General features: G+C 55.9%; 1 protein-coding gene across 1 annotated transcript in view; it reads right to left on the bottom strand.

The window, feature by feature from the left end:
* The window catches only part of VASH1 (vasohibin 1), a 21,545-nt gene extending 6,232 nt beyond the window's left edge, over positions 1-15,313 (bottom strand). Inside the window, exons 1-5 of the mRNA XM_017880581.1 lie at positions 13,850-15,313; positions 7,437-7,525; positions 6,252-6,308; positions 4,301-4,375; positions 1,247-1,628 (exon numbers count right to left, since the gene is read on the bottom strand). Coding sequence (XP_017736070.1) covers positions 1,247-1,628; positions 4,301-4,375; positions 6,252-6,308; positions 7,437-7,525; positions 13,850-14,158 — 912 coding nt within the window. The 5' untranslated portion in view covers positions 14,159-15,313. The remainder of the gene's footprint in view (positions 1-1,246; positions 1,629-4,300; positions 4,376-6,251; positions 6,309-7,436; positions 7,526-13,849) is intronic.
* Positions 15,314-15,683: the final 370 nt, after the last annotated feature.

Genomic DNA, 15,683 nt, shown 5'->3' with positions numbered 1-15,683 from the left:
AAAAAAAAAAAAAAAGAAAAAAGAAAAAAATGAGAAAAACAAAGGAGTCATCCTTTACATGGCACCATCAGTTTGACTTGAGTTTTCAAAACACAGGAGCGCTGGAGAGGGGCAAGAAACAGAGGAGTGTTTAGCACTGAATAGGCTGGGAATGCATCACAGCTCTAAATACTAGGTAACTATTGGCTCTCACCCTAGATCCAATCTGATGCCTTGAAGACACAATAGCAAACTGAGCAGCAAGAGCCAGGGTGCTGGGGGACCCAGAGCTAGGTGGGGAGCAGCAGCTCTCTAACACAGGGTTGGCTGTAGCCTGCCTCTGCCCTAGGGGAAGGCCCTGTCACCCCAGGAGATCTTGGCCTAGGGCTGGCAATGGCTAGGGCAGCTGTAGCTCTTACAAATCCCTGCCAGGACACCTGCAGGCACCTGCAACACACCTGGCTTCCCCATCAGGAGGCTGAGCTCCAGTCCGTTCTGCCTCTCACTGCCTGTGAGCAAGACTCTGAGCTTCCAACCCTGAAAATGGAGCTACCACCTACCACCCACTGTCAAGAGAAGCAGTGCACTTGGCAGCGCAGAGGTCGGTGGCTGAGGAGGAGGCTCCAGGCTGCCTGGAGGCGCAGTCACAATACAGCAGTGAGTGAGCTATGGGGATACCCAGCAGGGGGCCCTGGCAGCTCCTGGAGAACCGAGGCAGAGGTCAGAATTCTGCCTGCTGAAAGGCTCTAAGGCTCAACAGCCCAGCCCAGCTGATTTGGGTGCAACAGCCCCCAGCCCACTCCCCATCGCCTCCTGCTCAAGTGTGGATGGGAAGAGGAAGAAGGAACACCGCCCTCATTGTCTTCCACATGGTCTGACTTCCCTTTCTTCTGACCTCCCCCTAGTCCTTTAATGGTTGCTAGGGTTGGGGGGCAGAGTCAGGATGCCTTACAGGAGGAGCGGGGAGGCTGCCCATCACAGCACCCAACCACACCCTCCAGACAGGCGGTGATTCCCCACCAATGACCTTGACTGCAAAGTCCCCTTCTCCACGTGCCCAACACCTACCACCATCCAAACCCAGCCCACCCACCTCCTCCCTCCGCAGCCGTCCCGGTCTGCCCTCCCCAGGGGACCACCTGAACGATATTGACCACTAAGCAAGGCCCCAGCACCCTAGTCCTCCGAGAAGTTCCCCAGTCCTCTCAATCCTACATCGCCTCTGCTGGGGCAGGGGAGGGGGCGAGGGCGTGGAAGGCGGGCCGACCTTGAGCCGCATGTCGCGGGCGTGGCGCTCCAGCTCCTTGCGGAAGTCATCGCGGCCCAGGCGCTCCACGTCCAGCACCGAGTGCTTCCACTCGATCTGCTCCACGCTGTGCGGGTCGTGCGACACGCTCTGGCCCAGCTTCACCTTCTTGAGCACGTGCCAGCAGCGACCGTAGGCGGCCTCGAAGTCCAGCACGAGCTCGCTGAGCGTGCGGAAGGCGGGCGGCTTGTACATCAGGTCCTCGCGCCGGCTCATGCCCAGCGCGCCGTAGCGGCCCGCGAAGTTCACCCCCAGCACGATGTGGCGGAAGTAGTTCCCTGAGAAGTAGGTCTTGAAGCTGATGGGGAAGCGCTCCAGGGTGGGCATGCTGTTGGTGAGGTAACTGGCCAGTGCCCCGCTAAGGAAAGAGCCGGGAGAAGCACGGGCCAGCACAGCGGGAGGGACTGGGACCGAGAGCCAAGGGGTCCAGGCGTCGCCTCCCTTGGGGTGCAGACACCCGCCCTGCTTATCTCCACACACCTGACGTCTCCTCCTGGTATTCCTGCCATCTAGCATTGAGCCTGGTATCCAGCAGGAGTTCAAAATAAAGGGAACTTCGAATAGGCACCGGACTTCCAGGGATTTGTGGCCACCGCTCTAAAGTCAAGCAGGGCTGGTGCCACACTGCAGGGCTTTTCAGAGCCTGGTGGCCCAAGGTCGGAGGAGAGGCCTTGCCTCTCCTGCCCCACTCCCTCCTCCTCCATCCCCCACCTCCGCACACACACAGGCCACAGACACGGCCTCTGGGTTTTGTTTCTCCTTCACACATGGATTTCCTCACAGATGCAGGCAGTTCTGTTCAGTCACCTTTCTCTTACCCCCGCCCTGTCCTCTCCCCATATCCACATGCACCCCTGCCTCTGGCCCTTCAAATACAATCACGTGCACTCCTGAGGCCTGGGAGGTGCCTCCAAGCCACCCCCAGCCCACTCCCGCCTCCTACACCTCTGCCCCACCTGCTCACCTCTCCAGTCCTCGGGGCCTCCCACCTGAGTTTCTCTCACCCGCCTTTCCCCTGCCCGCCAAAGCTGGCTCCCCCTCAGGCCTGAAACTGAGCCTGCGCCACCCTCCACCTCCTCTTCAGCACTCACCATAACCAGCGTTTACCACTTCTTTTTCCTTACTTATTTTGTCTCCTCCACTAGAGCACGGGGCCCTTGTCTGTCATGTTCTTCAGGGCCCAGCATCAAGCCGGGCACACAACAGTTACTCAATGAAAGTTCTTGAACAAATGGGTAGAAGCAGATGAATGGATAGAAGCATGCAGCAGACACCATGTCCAGCGCTGTGCTGTGTCTCACGGCACCGGCACAGCCCATTGTCCTAACAACTCTACACACTGCCACTATCCCTCTTTGCAGAGGAGGACTCCCAGGCTCAGAGATGTTAAGGAGCTTGCTTGGGGGTCACACGGTGAGTAAGTGGCCCAGCCATGACTGAAGTCCAGGTCAGCCTGACCTCAAAGTCTGTGGTGAGACATTATGCCACCGTCCCTCCAGCGCTACCATCATTCCACCAATGCTTACTGATCCTGACTCCTTGTAAGTGACCAAGGATACAGCGATGAGAAACACACAGCCCTGCCCTGCAGAGGCTCAGAGTGCGGTGAGGACAAGACGTGAGAACCACTGAGTGCGATGTGCCCGAGGGAGCTGTGGGGACACTGAGAAGGAACCCCCTCACCCAGATGGGGGCTGTTCCCATTTTCTTCCTGCCCACAAGCCACCAGGTGACCCCTGAAAGGCTTCGAGACCATAGGACCCTGCCTGGAGTGACTTCTGTGTGTGCTCCTGGGGAAGGGGACCAGTCTCTCTCCTATGAGTGTGGGAGCCTCCACTTTGGTGTGTGGCCCCTGAGGAAGAAGTGAATGTGAAGACATGAAGGAGGCACTGGCCGCAGCCTGAAGTTCTTGGGTGGGCTCAGGCTCATCCTAGCAAAGAATCCTATAAACAGGGCAAGGCTGTCGGGCTCCTGAAACGGGCCTGCCCTATTAGCAAATGCCTGCGAGCACCCGCCGCCTCTTTGTGTGAACTTCAGGCAGGCATGTCTGTGTAGGGGGTGGGGATGGACCCCTGGATCACAGTCTTCCCAGGACCTGTCCTCAGAAGGGACTCCTGTTCCATCAGGCTCCCTCCCTCTCACCCACTTGGCTCCCACCTAATCTGTGCTCCTCTGCAGTGCTGAGCCCAGTGGGCTGCCTACCCCAGGGGTGCAGGCAAAATGTTGAAAAAGCTGGTAAAGAATATGGGCAGGGTGGGAAGAGATGAAACAGAATTGACCTTGAGTTGTTGAAGCTGACTAACAGGCGCACAGGAGTTCATGATGTTCTGTTTCACGTGTATTTATGACATTTTTAATAATAAAATGACTGAGGAGAAAAAGTAGGGCTCAGGCACTGACCAGTTAGGATGGAGAACCAGCCATCAACACTTCCTCCTCTCCCGCTGCTTACTGTGGGGCTGGGGAGGGCAGCCTCTCCTGGTGGCTGGTCTGTCTCCAGGGCTACCCTGGTGACTCAGCTACAGGCCCCACTTCCGCCCTTTGGATTGGAGGCAGGGGTGTGACTGGAAAACCTTGTGGGGTTTTTTAAAAGCAGTTTTGATTTAGTATCTCGTCCAGAAATCAACATGTTCTGGAAATGCCAACATCTGGGCATTCCAACTGTGCCTCCCAGACTATATGGTTCTTGGAAATGGTACAACAGCCTTTGTGAGACACTATGCCCTGATTTGGGGTTCAGAAAACAGGGTCCCTGTGTCCACGTGACTCAAAAAAGAGCTGCCCAGTAAGCCTGGGAAGATAGCAACTGAGAGGTGGGGTACTGGGCCTCCGGGACTCCTCCATTTTGTGGGGGGCTCTTCCACTTTAGGGGGGACTTCTCCATCTTGGGGCCAACCAGATGACTGCATATGGGAGAGCCCTGGAGCCCATCAACCTCCCCCACCCTCACTTTCGGGGCAGGAAGCTGAGGCCCAGAGAAGCCCGGACCCCTCCCCTCCAGGCGAGGAAGGATACATTCCCAGGATCACGGCTTCCAGGCATTTGATTGGCAGGGCCTCTTTGGTCATTTCCTTGGCCAGGTCCATCAGCCTGTGGGAAAGGGAGGCAGGGCAGTAAGGACAGTGCCTCCAGCCCCTTCCAGGGGAGTGTGAGAAGGAGGGGACAGGGTAGACTAGAAATGCTAGAAGGACAGAGGCTGCCCCCTAAGCTGCTCTGAGCTCAGGCCCGGCACCTCCCTCCACACTCCCAACAGAAGTCTGGAGCCTGAGGGGGTGGGAAAGAGGCGGCCACTGCTGACAGGAAGGAGGTCCACTCTCCCTCCTCTTCCCTCCTTTCACTTCCACCTCCCACGCCTGGCTCTTGCTCCAAAGAGCTTTGGGGGAGGGCAGCAGAAGTTGGGGGCAGGACCTTGACCGCCACCAGGCTGGGGCCTTCTGGGAGGTAGTGTGGGGAGGAGGGACGTCAGCATCGATCTCCTCCCTTCTGAAGCACAGTGGACCCAACCAGGGCTTCTCCCAAGAGCTTGTTAATTGACTGTAACTGCCTCCCCGCAGCTGCCTGGGCCTGGATGTGGGATCTTAGGCAGATAGTTGCGTGCCGACTTCCGGATCTGCTCCTGAACTTGGAATTCAGGCCATTTTAAGACAGCCTTTCCCTGAGGCCTGGTTCCTCCTTCTGTCCCCAGCCTGGGGATTCAGCCTGGCCACTGGCTTTGCTCGGGAGGGCACCTGGACTCTTCCATGCCAAGTAAGGCTAGAGTGGGCCCCCAGCACACAGCAGCCACTGGCCAACAAGAGCAAAGCTTTGGGGATAGGGAGGGTGGACTCCACTCAGGGCATTGGAGAGGGCGTAATTAAGTAATTTTGCTAATAAGCCATTTAAATGCATTTTCACAAAGAAGCAAACACATTATATATGGGGCAAGATGTAAAATTCACATTAAATTTTTTTTTTTTGAGACAGAGTCTCGCCCTGTCACCCAGGCTGGAGTGCAGTGGCATGATCTCGGCTCGTGGCAACCTCTGCCTCTTGGGTTCAAATGATTCTCCTGCCTCAGCCTCCCAAGTAGCTGGGATTACAGGTGCCCGCCACCATGCCCAGCTAATTTTTTTATTTTCAGTAGAGAAGGGGTTTCACCATGTTGGCCAGGCTGGTCTCAAACTCCTGACCTCGTGATCTGCCTGCCTTGGCCTCCCAAAGTGCTGGGATTACAAGTGTGAGCCACTGTGCCTGGCCAATTCACATGAATTTTTAAAGCCCAGGGGTCTTAAGCCTGTGGGCATCTTTGGGCTAAGCCCCTAGACTTAGCTGTGGCATTCACTCTTCACTCTCCTCTGCCCTCGGGGCTTCATGGGCAGAAACTTTCCCGGAGAAGTGAATTCAGGCAGGGGGCTATGCACAGGGTGGCAGGATGGGAAGTGACAGATGCAACATTCTCTCCAGGGAGCTCCCTGTTCTCAGACCCTGGGCCTTCTACTCGATGCCCAAAAAAGAGTCCAGGGAGTAAGGCAAATGGGGTGACCATGCAAGTACCGTGCAATGGGGACCAGCAAGGGGGACCAGCAATGGGGAGAGCAGCAGCTGCAGAACAGAGAAGCGGGAGGGCTCTCTCCTGCAAGGTCCACCTCTCACTAAAAAACAAAAGATCTGAGGCTCCCCTACAGTCCACCTAGGACCACCCTCTCTCCTGGCCAAGGCAGGAGCTGGGGGCAGGCTCTCTCCCACTCTCTAGCTCAGCATGGACCTGGGATTTCCTTTTCATCAAGGCAGCCCTGGCTGTTCATCTCAGCCGAATTTTCCTCTTTATGACATCCTTAAGGCCCCATGGTGGCACCTGCCCCAAAGGCTGGCTTCCTTCCAAAGAGTCCCTGACTGCCCCATAAACTTCCACTCCAAGGCTCACTACAGGGCTTTCAAGAGGCTCCAACCCAGCCCTGGGGCAGAGGACTGGCCTCCCCACACTTACCCTGTCAGAGGTCTGCTCTTCTTAATTTCAAAGAACTGTGTCCCTGTGTGATTGTATCTGCGGGCATGGGTTAAGGGCTTCCTAGCTTGGCCTGAAGGAGGTTGACCCTCTCTCCCTGCCTATCCCCAAGCTCAAGAGCCAAGTCTCCTGGAGGGGAGATGGGGGCACAGCATGAATGCTTCTCCCCACCTCACGCCCCCTTCACTTTCCCTCTCCCTCACCCTCCTTGGCTTTCTCCCTTGTTCTCCCCTGGCTTCCCTTCTTAGGACAAGAGACATGGAGCAGGCGGCCGGTCCGGTGAGGGCCAGAAAGAGGCTGTGGCTGGGAACGGCTCCCTGCAGCACTTCATCTTCCAACCAGCTGAGAAGCCACAGGAACTGAGAGGAGGCTAGAGGGTAGGGGGTCCAACTCCACCTTTAATTGCTCCTGAGCCAGCCACCTGCCTCACTGGACCAGTTTCCCCACTGGCATAGTGAGGAGCTGGACCTGATTTGCAGTCATTGGCCTGGCTTCCCCCAACCCAGGATCCATGCCTAGCTCTCCCATCTCTGATCTCTGCAGCCAGAAGCCTGGGAGACAGGACCCAGAACACACAGCTCTGGGGCAGGGTACAGGGGCTGGAGGGCCCAGAGCAGGGACACAGGGGAATCTGGACCCAAGGGAGCCCAGCTCTTCCCCTGCTGGCCTCCTGCCAGGGAAGAAAAAGGAGAACCGGGAGAAAATTCTAGGATTCCGAAGTTACCTCCTGGAGCCTAAAATCCTTTTTCTCTACCATTTTCCTCTTTATTCAACACCAGACTTTCAAAAGCCCCAAGGCAGCTCCCTCTCTCCCTCTCTGCTAGGGCTGGGTGGACAACAGAGCAGGAGATCTATCTAGACTTGGCTACCCCACCAGCAAGTCGCTCGGGACCCATTTCCCTCTCTTTACCCTGTCATATGGCAGAAGCGGGAGGTAAGTGGCAAGAGCGTGCGGAGTGGGCCCTGCACTCATCAGACAAAATTCCTCCGACATCCAGGAGGGACAGGGGCCATGTCCCACAGCAGCAGGGACCACAGAGATGCCATGTGAATGGCAGCCCTGGCATTGTGGAATGAGGTGGCTCTGCTGATACCTCTTCAGCTCTGTCTGGAAATGCCCACCACAACGGCCAGAAGGTGGCCATGACCCTTGACCAGAGAGGATACTGCAGCTCCCTGATGTAGCGCTGCACAGCTTCCAGGCGCTCAGGGACAGGTGTAGACGGCTGGAACGTAGGCACACTCGGTATGGGGATCTGGGGACAAAGAAAGAGCTCCGGTCATAAGAAGAGGCTCGCCCTGGAGCTTCCAGTCCACCAAACCCCCTACGACTGGCCTCAGAGGCACCCCACCCTGGGGAGGCGCAGCTTCCCCTCCCTCCCACTTGAGCTTCCTTTCTTGGCACCCCCTCATTGGAAGACTCTTGCCAGGGCCCCAGCCCAGCCATTCCTTCCCTCCTGAGACTTAACAGTATTCCTCATTTGGAGCATATGTTGATATTCCAATTTTATGCTTCTTTAATAATTTTAGAAAAACTTAGGTTAATTCACTGACTGTTTTAAATTTTAAATATTCATTAGTTTCAAGACTTAAAAATATAATATTGGGGTTAAGTTCTTTTAGGTTTGAAGTTTGCTCTGGTTCAAGTGCCGGATCAAAGTTGGTGTATCCGGGGTCTCATCCTCTCAGGTGGTGCCCTAGGCTTGGGGAGTGGTCCCAAGGGGGTGAGCATCCTTGGTAAGGGGTATGACCCACCCAGTATTATGGGCATATGTGCCAGGCCTTCCAGAGCACCAACTTGAACCGTCAAGGAGTCAGTCAGCGGTAGCAGGCCAGAAGGACATATTTTGGAACAGGTCTAGATGTAGCTCTGTTGCTGGGGCCTGCACAGGGGGCCTGGGTCCTCCTTCAAGTCTTCCCTTTCCTGCCAGCTCCGCATCTAAGCAGTACAGGTTTCCAGGTACCCAGCCAGTCTTCCTCCCCAGAATGCACTTTCTAGTACCCAGCCCAGAAATGGCGGAGGAGAGAACAGGCAGAGCTTCCCAGTGCCTGGGAGCCCGGAGGCTGCTGAGGTAAGGTCAGAAACAGCTGATCCCTAGGCTTCCTTCAGCCTCCAGTCTCCAGAAAAGAGAACATTATGCCAGTGTGGGCCCCTCTCCAGCCAGGGGAGCCTGAATCCGGAGGTTTGGCTACAACAAGTCGGTGAGGCCGAGGAGGCCAAGAGATACATCAGCTAGGGTCCTCTGAGGTTTCAGAACAGACTTCCTTGGGTAGAAGAACCAGACTTCCAAGGACAAGGCCTACCCCTCAGAGCTCCCCCTTGGCCACCAGCACAGTAGCTATAAGGCTTCCCACATAGAGAGGTCCCACCCCCGCCCCCAAGCCTCCACTTGGCCCTCCAAGGCCAGACTGAGCCCCGCCACAAGGGAAGTGGTAGGGCTGTGTAGGGAGGGAAGGATGAAGCTCTTTTCCTCCTTTCCTTGGGAGGCTCTTGAGTGGTGGAGATGCCAGCCCAGCTTTTTAAATAATGTGACCGCAGGGGCTGGGGCTCTGACAAGGAGGGAAGTGACACTCCAGTTATCACTGCACACTCATGTCTGGGGTGCTGCTGATGGCACAGGCACACGGGACAGTGTCTGACAGACACCTCCTCACTCTAAGGGGTAGAGACGCAGAAGGGAAGGGGCCCTGGTCCAGAGCCACAGTGTCGCCTGCACTTCCTAGCCCTCCCTCCCGTCTGTCTTCTCCTTCCTGTCTGGGCAGTCCCTAGCAACTGCACTGGCTGCCCTGACTCCTGAGCCGCTGACACCTCTGTCTGGAGGGAGCCATTTCCCTTTCACACTGCTCCCCCTCCCCAAATTGGCACCACCACTTACAGTCACCAGCAGGATAAAAGCCCGGGGTGGGGGGCTCCCCCTCTTCCTGTCTGGCCACCCTGTGCCAAATGCGCCCCAGGGCCTGGCCTCCCCATGTCAAGCATATGGGGGTGGGGAGGTGGAAGAGGAATTAGAGGAATTACTTAGCAATTTACTTTAAATAGCATGGCACATCCACCCAGTCACCTGGTCTCTGCAGGCGGCAGCCCCTGCGAGGCAGGGAAGCAGGCAGATCATCCCCGCACACAAGTGAGGATCCAGTGACCTTGAGGAGCTTGGGATAAAGACTGTAATACACCCTCCCACAAGAAGCTGCAAACAGGGAGCTGCAGTCCCAGGACTGGATCATTCACCCAGAGCCAGGCCTGGGCCGGGGCCAGGCAGTACCCATGAGAGCACTGGCACTGGCTGTTCAGACAAAGGACCCAGGAGCTGGCTGCTCTGGGAGAAGGAAAAGTCAAGAAAATACCTGGGGGTTCAGAGGCAGGACCTTAAGGCCACCCTCCCCGAGGCTAGCTCTTTGACTCAAGTCACCCCACTGCAGGCAGCACCGACACCTTATTTTCTGAATGTTCATTACCCACATGGACTCGTTCACTCAAACACAAATAATAAAGATTCTGTATATGCAAACGATCAGGCCCACTTTAGGACTTGCCCCTCACCCCAACCTCCGAAACAGGAAACAGAAGTCGGGAAATCCTTCCTCACTGTTGAGGGGTGGGGAGGGAACCTACAAGTGGGGCATGGTGGGGGAGTGGTAAAGCCACCAGATCTCCCCAGGGAGCACTCCTTCTCCACAGCCAAGGTCAAAGATTCCCCCGGCCCCAGGAACCCCTACAGTCCTGAGTTCTCCTGAGACATTCCCACTGGAGGGGTCTATTTCAGTCTAGCACAATGAGGCCTAGGGGAGGTGGGGAGAGCTTGCGGCTGGATGTGTGTGCCGAAAAAATGTGGCCTAGAGAGCAACAGGGCTGAGTCTCCAACTAGATCGTCACTGTGGATATTCAGCTCTGCCATTTACAGTCATGACTTTATTTATTTATTATAGATTTTTTGAGACAGAGTCTCGCTCTGTCACCCAGGCTAGAGCACAGTGGCGTGACCTTGGCTCACTGCAACCTTCATCTCCCAGGTTCAAGTGATTCTCCTGCCTCAGCCTCCCGAGTAGCTGGGATCACAGGCATGCGTGACCACACTCAGCTAATTTTTGTATTTTTAGTAGAGACGGGGTTTCATCATGTTGGCCAGACTGGTCTCAAACTCCTGACCTCAAGTGATCTGCCCGCCTCAGCCTCCCAAAGTGCTGGGATGACAGGCGTGAGCCACCGCACCTGGCCCAGTCGTGACTTTAGTGCCTCAGGCACTTCATTTATAAAGCGGGCACTAACACAGAATCAGCCTTACAGTGCGAATGAGATGCTGCAGGTCGAGGTCTTAGAGCAGGGTTTGGCACATAGCACAGACTTAATTCCTGTTCACTGTCATCATTATCAGTGTGTCCCGAAGATATCAGTCCGCACATGCTGATCACGGCAGTTTCCCTTTTAGAGGAGATGTCCAGGCTGGGTGTAGTAGCTCATGCCTGTCATCCCAGCACTTTGGGAGGCTGAGGCAGCAGGATCACTTGAGCCTAGGAGTTTGAGACCAGTCTGGGCAATATAGCGAGACCCCACCTCAACAAAAAAAATAAAAAAATTAGCCAGGCATGGTAGGGCACACCTGTAGCCCCAGCTACTCTGGAGGCTGAGGCGGGACTATCACTTGAGCTCAGAAGGTAGAGGCTTCTGTAAACCATGACTGTGCCACTGCATTCCATCCTGGTGACCAAGCAAGACCCTGTCTCATAAATAAATAAAAGGAAAGCACTCTGGAGTCATCATAAGTGACTAGAGGAGATGTCCAAATTCCCATTCTGCAGGAAAAGACCTTCAGCAGCTGGGTCTGGGGTCAGTGGTCACTAAGCTTTTAAAGGTGGTGGAAGCCTGAAACCTCAAGGAGAGACTCTTATCAAGGAGCCTAAGCTGTTGCTGGATGTGGGATCTTTCTAGAAATTGTTGCCCTATAACATACTGGCATCATCCCTGTAATTACAGGCTGCTTCTCCAACGCGCTAGTGGGGTGTTGATGAACACTCACTCGTTGCTCCATTACTGGGTATCTATTAGAGGCACCTAATGAAGCATCACATGCTTTGCATCGTGAATTCCTCTAACATCCTCTTGATGGGCAGTGCTATTAGCTCCATTTCACAGCTGAGGAAACTGAGGCACAAGAACGTTGCCTGTCTCCCTCACATAAACAGTTATGGGAGATCAAGGATTTGAACAAGGTGGCTTTGACTCCAGAGTGCTCTCCTTTTATGACACCACCCTGCAGGGGTCCCAGACTCAACCACGTGCAGGGGCCAGGCAGGTAACATACACAGTGCAGGCGGGCCTGGTAGGTGAGTGGTGGAGATGGTGGCAAGATGGGGGAGTAGGACCCACTCCCCAGCGCCAGCTGACAGCTGCTTCGTGGGACTGCAGATTCCCATGTGTTCCCAAGTCATCTTATTTTCTGAAAAGATGCCAAAAATCTGGATCTTTATGTGAGAAATCTCCCAATTTTAAATTTTGGCTCAAGTGGCCTTTTAAAGCATTGTACAGTCCCAACAAAACATTTCTTGAGCCCCAAACTGTGTGGCCGCTCTAGGGAATGCCCCTGTGCCAGCTCCAGTGGCATGGCCCCTAGGGATGGTAAGGATGGGGTCAGCTCACCCTGCCACTGGCACCCAGGCGCCCAACCCATGCTGCTTCTCTCCAAGGCCTGCTGGACTCCACTGCACTCTCAGACTCTAAGGGCACCTTTCTTTTTTTTTTTTTTGAGACGGAGTCTCGATTGGTCGCCCAGGCTGGAGTGCAGTGGTGCGATCTCAGCTCACTGCAAGCTCTGCCTCCCGGGTTCACGCCATTCTCCTGCCTCAGCCTCCCGTGTAGCTAGGACTACAGGCGCCCAACACCGCGCCCAGCTAATTTTTTGAAGTTTTTTAGTAGAGATAGGGTTTCACCATGTTAGCCAGGATGGTCTTGATCTCCCGACCTTGTGATCCGCCCGCCTTGGCCTCCCAAAGTGCTGAGATTACAGGCGTGAGCCACCGCGCCCGGCCTCTAAGGGCACCTTTCTACTCGGCCCAGGTAGAGGAGGGACCTCATGCAGACTCATGCGGTTTATCTGAGATCTGTGGTTTGAAGAGGGGGAAATTCAATTTTTTCCAAACCTCTCACAAAATTCCTTCCACCCTAGGGGTGGAAGTCTAGGGGTCCGTCACAACACAGCCCCCACCCTTAGACTTCCTTCATCCGTGTCCTTCCTGTATATGAGGACTGAAGATGACAAGATGACATTACAAACCAGTTTAATTCCTAAAATTCATTTTAGGAATAAAACTGGAAAAAACATCCAACTATAGGGGATTAGCTAAATAAATGGTAAGTCAGTGCAGAGCGCATTTATGTGGCCATTCCAAATCAATCTACATTTTGTTTCCCCTGGAAACATTAGGCAGTATTTTAACCTTCAACCTTTGATTCTCTTTTTCTCAGAAGACACTTTCTGATGACTGTACCGATAACTTGGTAAAAACAAAACGGGCCACTTGTCCTCATGTCTAATTCATACTAACTTCCATTCTTCCTAGCTCTCTTCCTTCCGACCTGGGCAGGCAGGGCTAAGCACTGGGCTCTGAACTCAGTCCAAAGGGCTCTTTTTTATTGAGATTTCAGGCCTCTGCATTTGGCAAAGTGCCTCCTAGTCTTGATCATGTTTTTTTTTCTTTTCTTTTTTTTTTTAAATATCAGGCATGTATTTCCATACAGCAGCGTACAGCACAGAAACTCTCAAATACCCTTTCATTCAGCAAACACACACACAAGTGCCTGTTCTGTGCCAGGCACACAGGAGGCCTTGGGAAGACAAAGATGAATGAGATACAGCCTCTGCTTTCATTGGTGACACAACTGAAGGATAGCTGTCATGGAGGAGGAGTTACAGCCAACACAGAAAAATTATTTCATTGTATGCTTCTCTATAAGACCTCTTCTAATGTCCTTGAATCCAGTGTCCAACAGAGAAGAGGACCTGGACACTTCCCTCCACCACCACCCCCCCTTCTCCTGAAGACCTGAAGTTGAATCTCAGTTCTGCCACTTACTGGCTGTGGGGCCTTGGGTTCCTACTTGAGTTTTCAGCTTTCTCATCTGTAAAATGGAAACCCAAATTGCACTTAACGTCACAAGGCTGTTGGGAGAACTCAGTGACATAATGCACAAAAATATTTTCTCAACATATGAAGCCCTGCATCTCCTTAGTCATTCATTACATTTGTCTGCTCATAGTTCTGTAGCTTGGCAAGTGTCATCAAGCAAATGAGACGTCAAGCCATCCTAGTGTGTTTGTTAGTTCTATCTGCTGCTGTCCCCTCCTGTAAAACGTGGGCATTTTAAAAGACAGCAGAGAGGACCTCCTGGAGACAGGTATGTGAACCTCCCTCCTATAACGGCAGTGAGAGAAAGTTCTCCGAGACAGGTATGATTTCTCTGCATTTTAAATATCTTACCGAGCCAGTGGTCCCCTGCCCCGTGGGAGAAGAGTGTGGCTTTACTCTTAGCCCCAAGGTCACTAAAACCCTAGATTGTGCTATCACCCCCGACCCCCAAGCCTCACCTTGGGCAGGTCTGTGGCCCCACGGATCCGTTGCGCCACCTTCTCTCCATCGGGGTGGATCTTGGCCACGTGTTTCCACATCCTTTCCCAGGTGGCCTCATCCACAGGTAGCCCACCCCGGTTGACAAAGAAGGGGACCCCTCCGTCTCGCAGGTCCTCTTCCCCTTCCTCTTCTGGCTCCTCATCTCTCTGGGCTGAGGCTCCTTCGCTGGTCTCCAAACGCCTGACCCCAGAGGGGGCGGTGGTCACAGCGGATGTTGGAGTGGCACCACTGCTGCCACCCCCAACCACCTTCTTCCCCCCTGGCATCCCTAAATCCTCGAGGGGGTGGTGGAGGCGGGAAAACAGGTGGCTCACAAGAGGCCTCCCACACACCAGCTGCCGAGATAACACATGGCCAGAGTGCAAGGCGCCTTTAAGAAATCAGGGCGTGGCTCCTGTACAATAAACTACTACTTGATAAAAAAAATCAGTGCAATACGGTGAAGTGGGGTCCGAGGGGGTGGGTTGTCTGGGGTCAGCCTTGGAGGCCTTGTTCTGTTTGCAAAATGGGACAAAGAGAACACACCCCACCTTGGCAGCCGTCACAAAGCACCCCCATCTAACTGCGAGAACAATGACGGGCAGCAGTGAGGGCTGGCAGAGCGGAGAAAAGTCGAAGGGAAACTGAGGCCAGACAGCTCGGACCAGCGGCTGCAGAAAGGCCAGAGTCAAGGCACCGGTGCCCACTGGGCGCCCTGGGTCTCAGTTTCGGAGGGAACAAAACCCCCTACACAACTCTCGCAGGCTCACATCTGCGCGCGCCCCAGGAGAGACCGAGGCGACTCCCGGCCGCGCGAGCTCCGAACCAGGACCCCCGGGCGGGAGAGCAGCGCTGGGGGACGATTTCTCCGACGCGACGAGACAAGTCCGGGAGCCAAGACTTGCAGCTGGGGGGGCGCGGGGAGGGGGCGCGCGCCGACGCGCACATTCCACGCCCGCGGCCAACTCCCCTTACAAAGTGGGCTTTGTCTGGGCCCCCTGTCCCCGCGTCCCCAGAAACAGCGGCGGAGTGCCCAGAAAGGGAGCGGGCGCGGCGGGGAGGCGAAGGCTGAGAGCGCCGAGGCCCAGCGGGTCCCCAGCCGGCCGCGTCTCAGCGGGAGGACCGCGAGCACCTGGCGCCGCGCTGCACCAGCCGAGCCATCGCAGGGCACGGGGCCCGCGGCTCAGCGGGACCAGCTCGGGCGGCTCGCAGGGGCCAGGCTGAGGTCACCGAGCGGCGGGCTCCGGCCGCGGGGTCGCTGCCTGGCACTGGCTGCAGCATGGGCGGTGGCGCGGCCGCGGCGGGCGGGGGGGGCTCCGTGGCTGTTCGCTTGGGCTGCCGCTGCCCTGGCTGAGGGTGGAGGAAGGACCGCGGGGCGGGGACAGCAAGCCCGGAGGCTCACGCAGCCTCGGCCGGCGGATGTAGCTGGAGGCGAGTGACGAAGCCGCGCTAGCGGGCGGTGCGCCGGTACCTGGGGAGCAGTCCGCCAACGCGGAGCCCACCAGCAGATCGCGGCTCGGCGAAGCTGGCGGGGCCGCCGCTGCTGCAGCCCCCGGCCGGCCCCCGGCGGGCCTGCTGCCGCCGAACGCGCTTCCCTACCCGCCAGCGCGCCCACCCGGCTCGACTCCGGCCCGCGCCGCGCATGCGCTCCGTCCCCCCCTTAAAGGGCCAGCGCCTTCGCGCCCCGTCCTCCGCCCCCCGCAGCGGTCCCTTTGGCCCAAGTTGGCCCAAGTTACCCCAAGGACGCCGGTGGGCATTCGCTCCCTCCTCACCCAGCTGTCAGGGCACCGCGAAGCCGGTGCGAAGCTGCGG

This window comes from Rhinopithecus bieti, unplaced genomic scaffold (assembly GCF_001698545.2).
Source record: "Rhinopithecus bieti isolate Rb0 unplaced genomic scaffold, ASM169854v2 scaffold_11380, whole genome shotgun sequence".
Taxonomy (NCBI): Eukaryota; Metazoa; Chordata; class Mammalia; order Primates; family Cercopithecidae; genus Rhinopithecus; species Rhinopithecus bieti.
The sequence above is the reverse complement of the archived record's forward strand: the minus strand, read 5'-3'. Positions and strand labels throughout refer to the sequence as shown.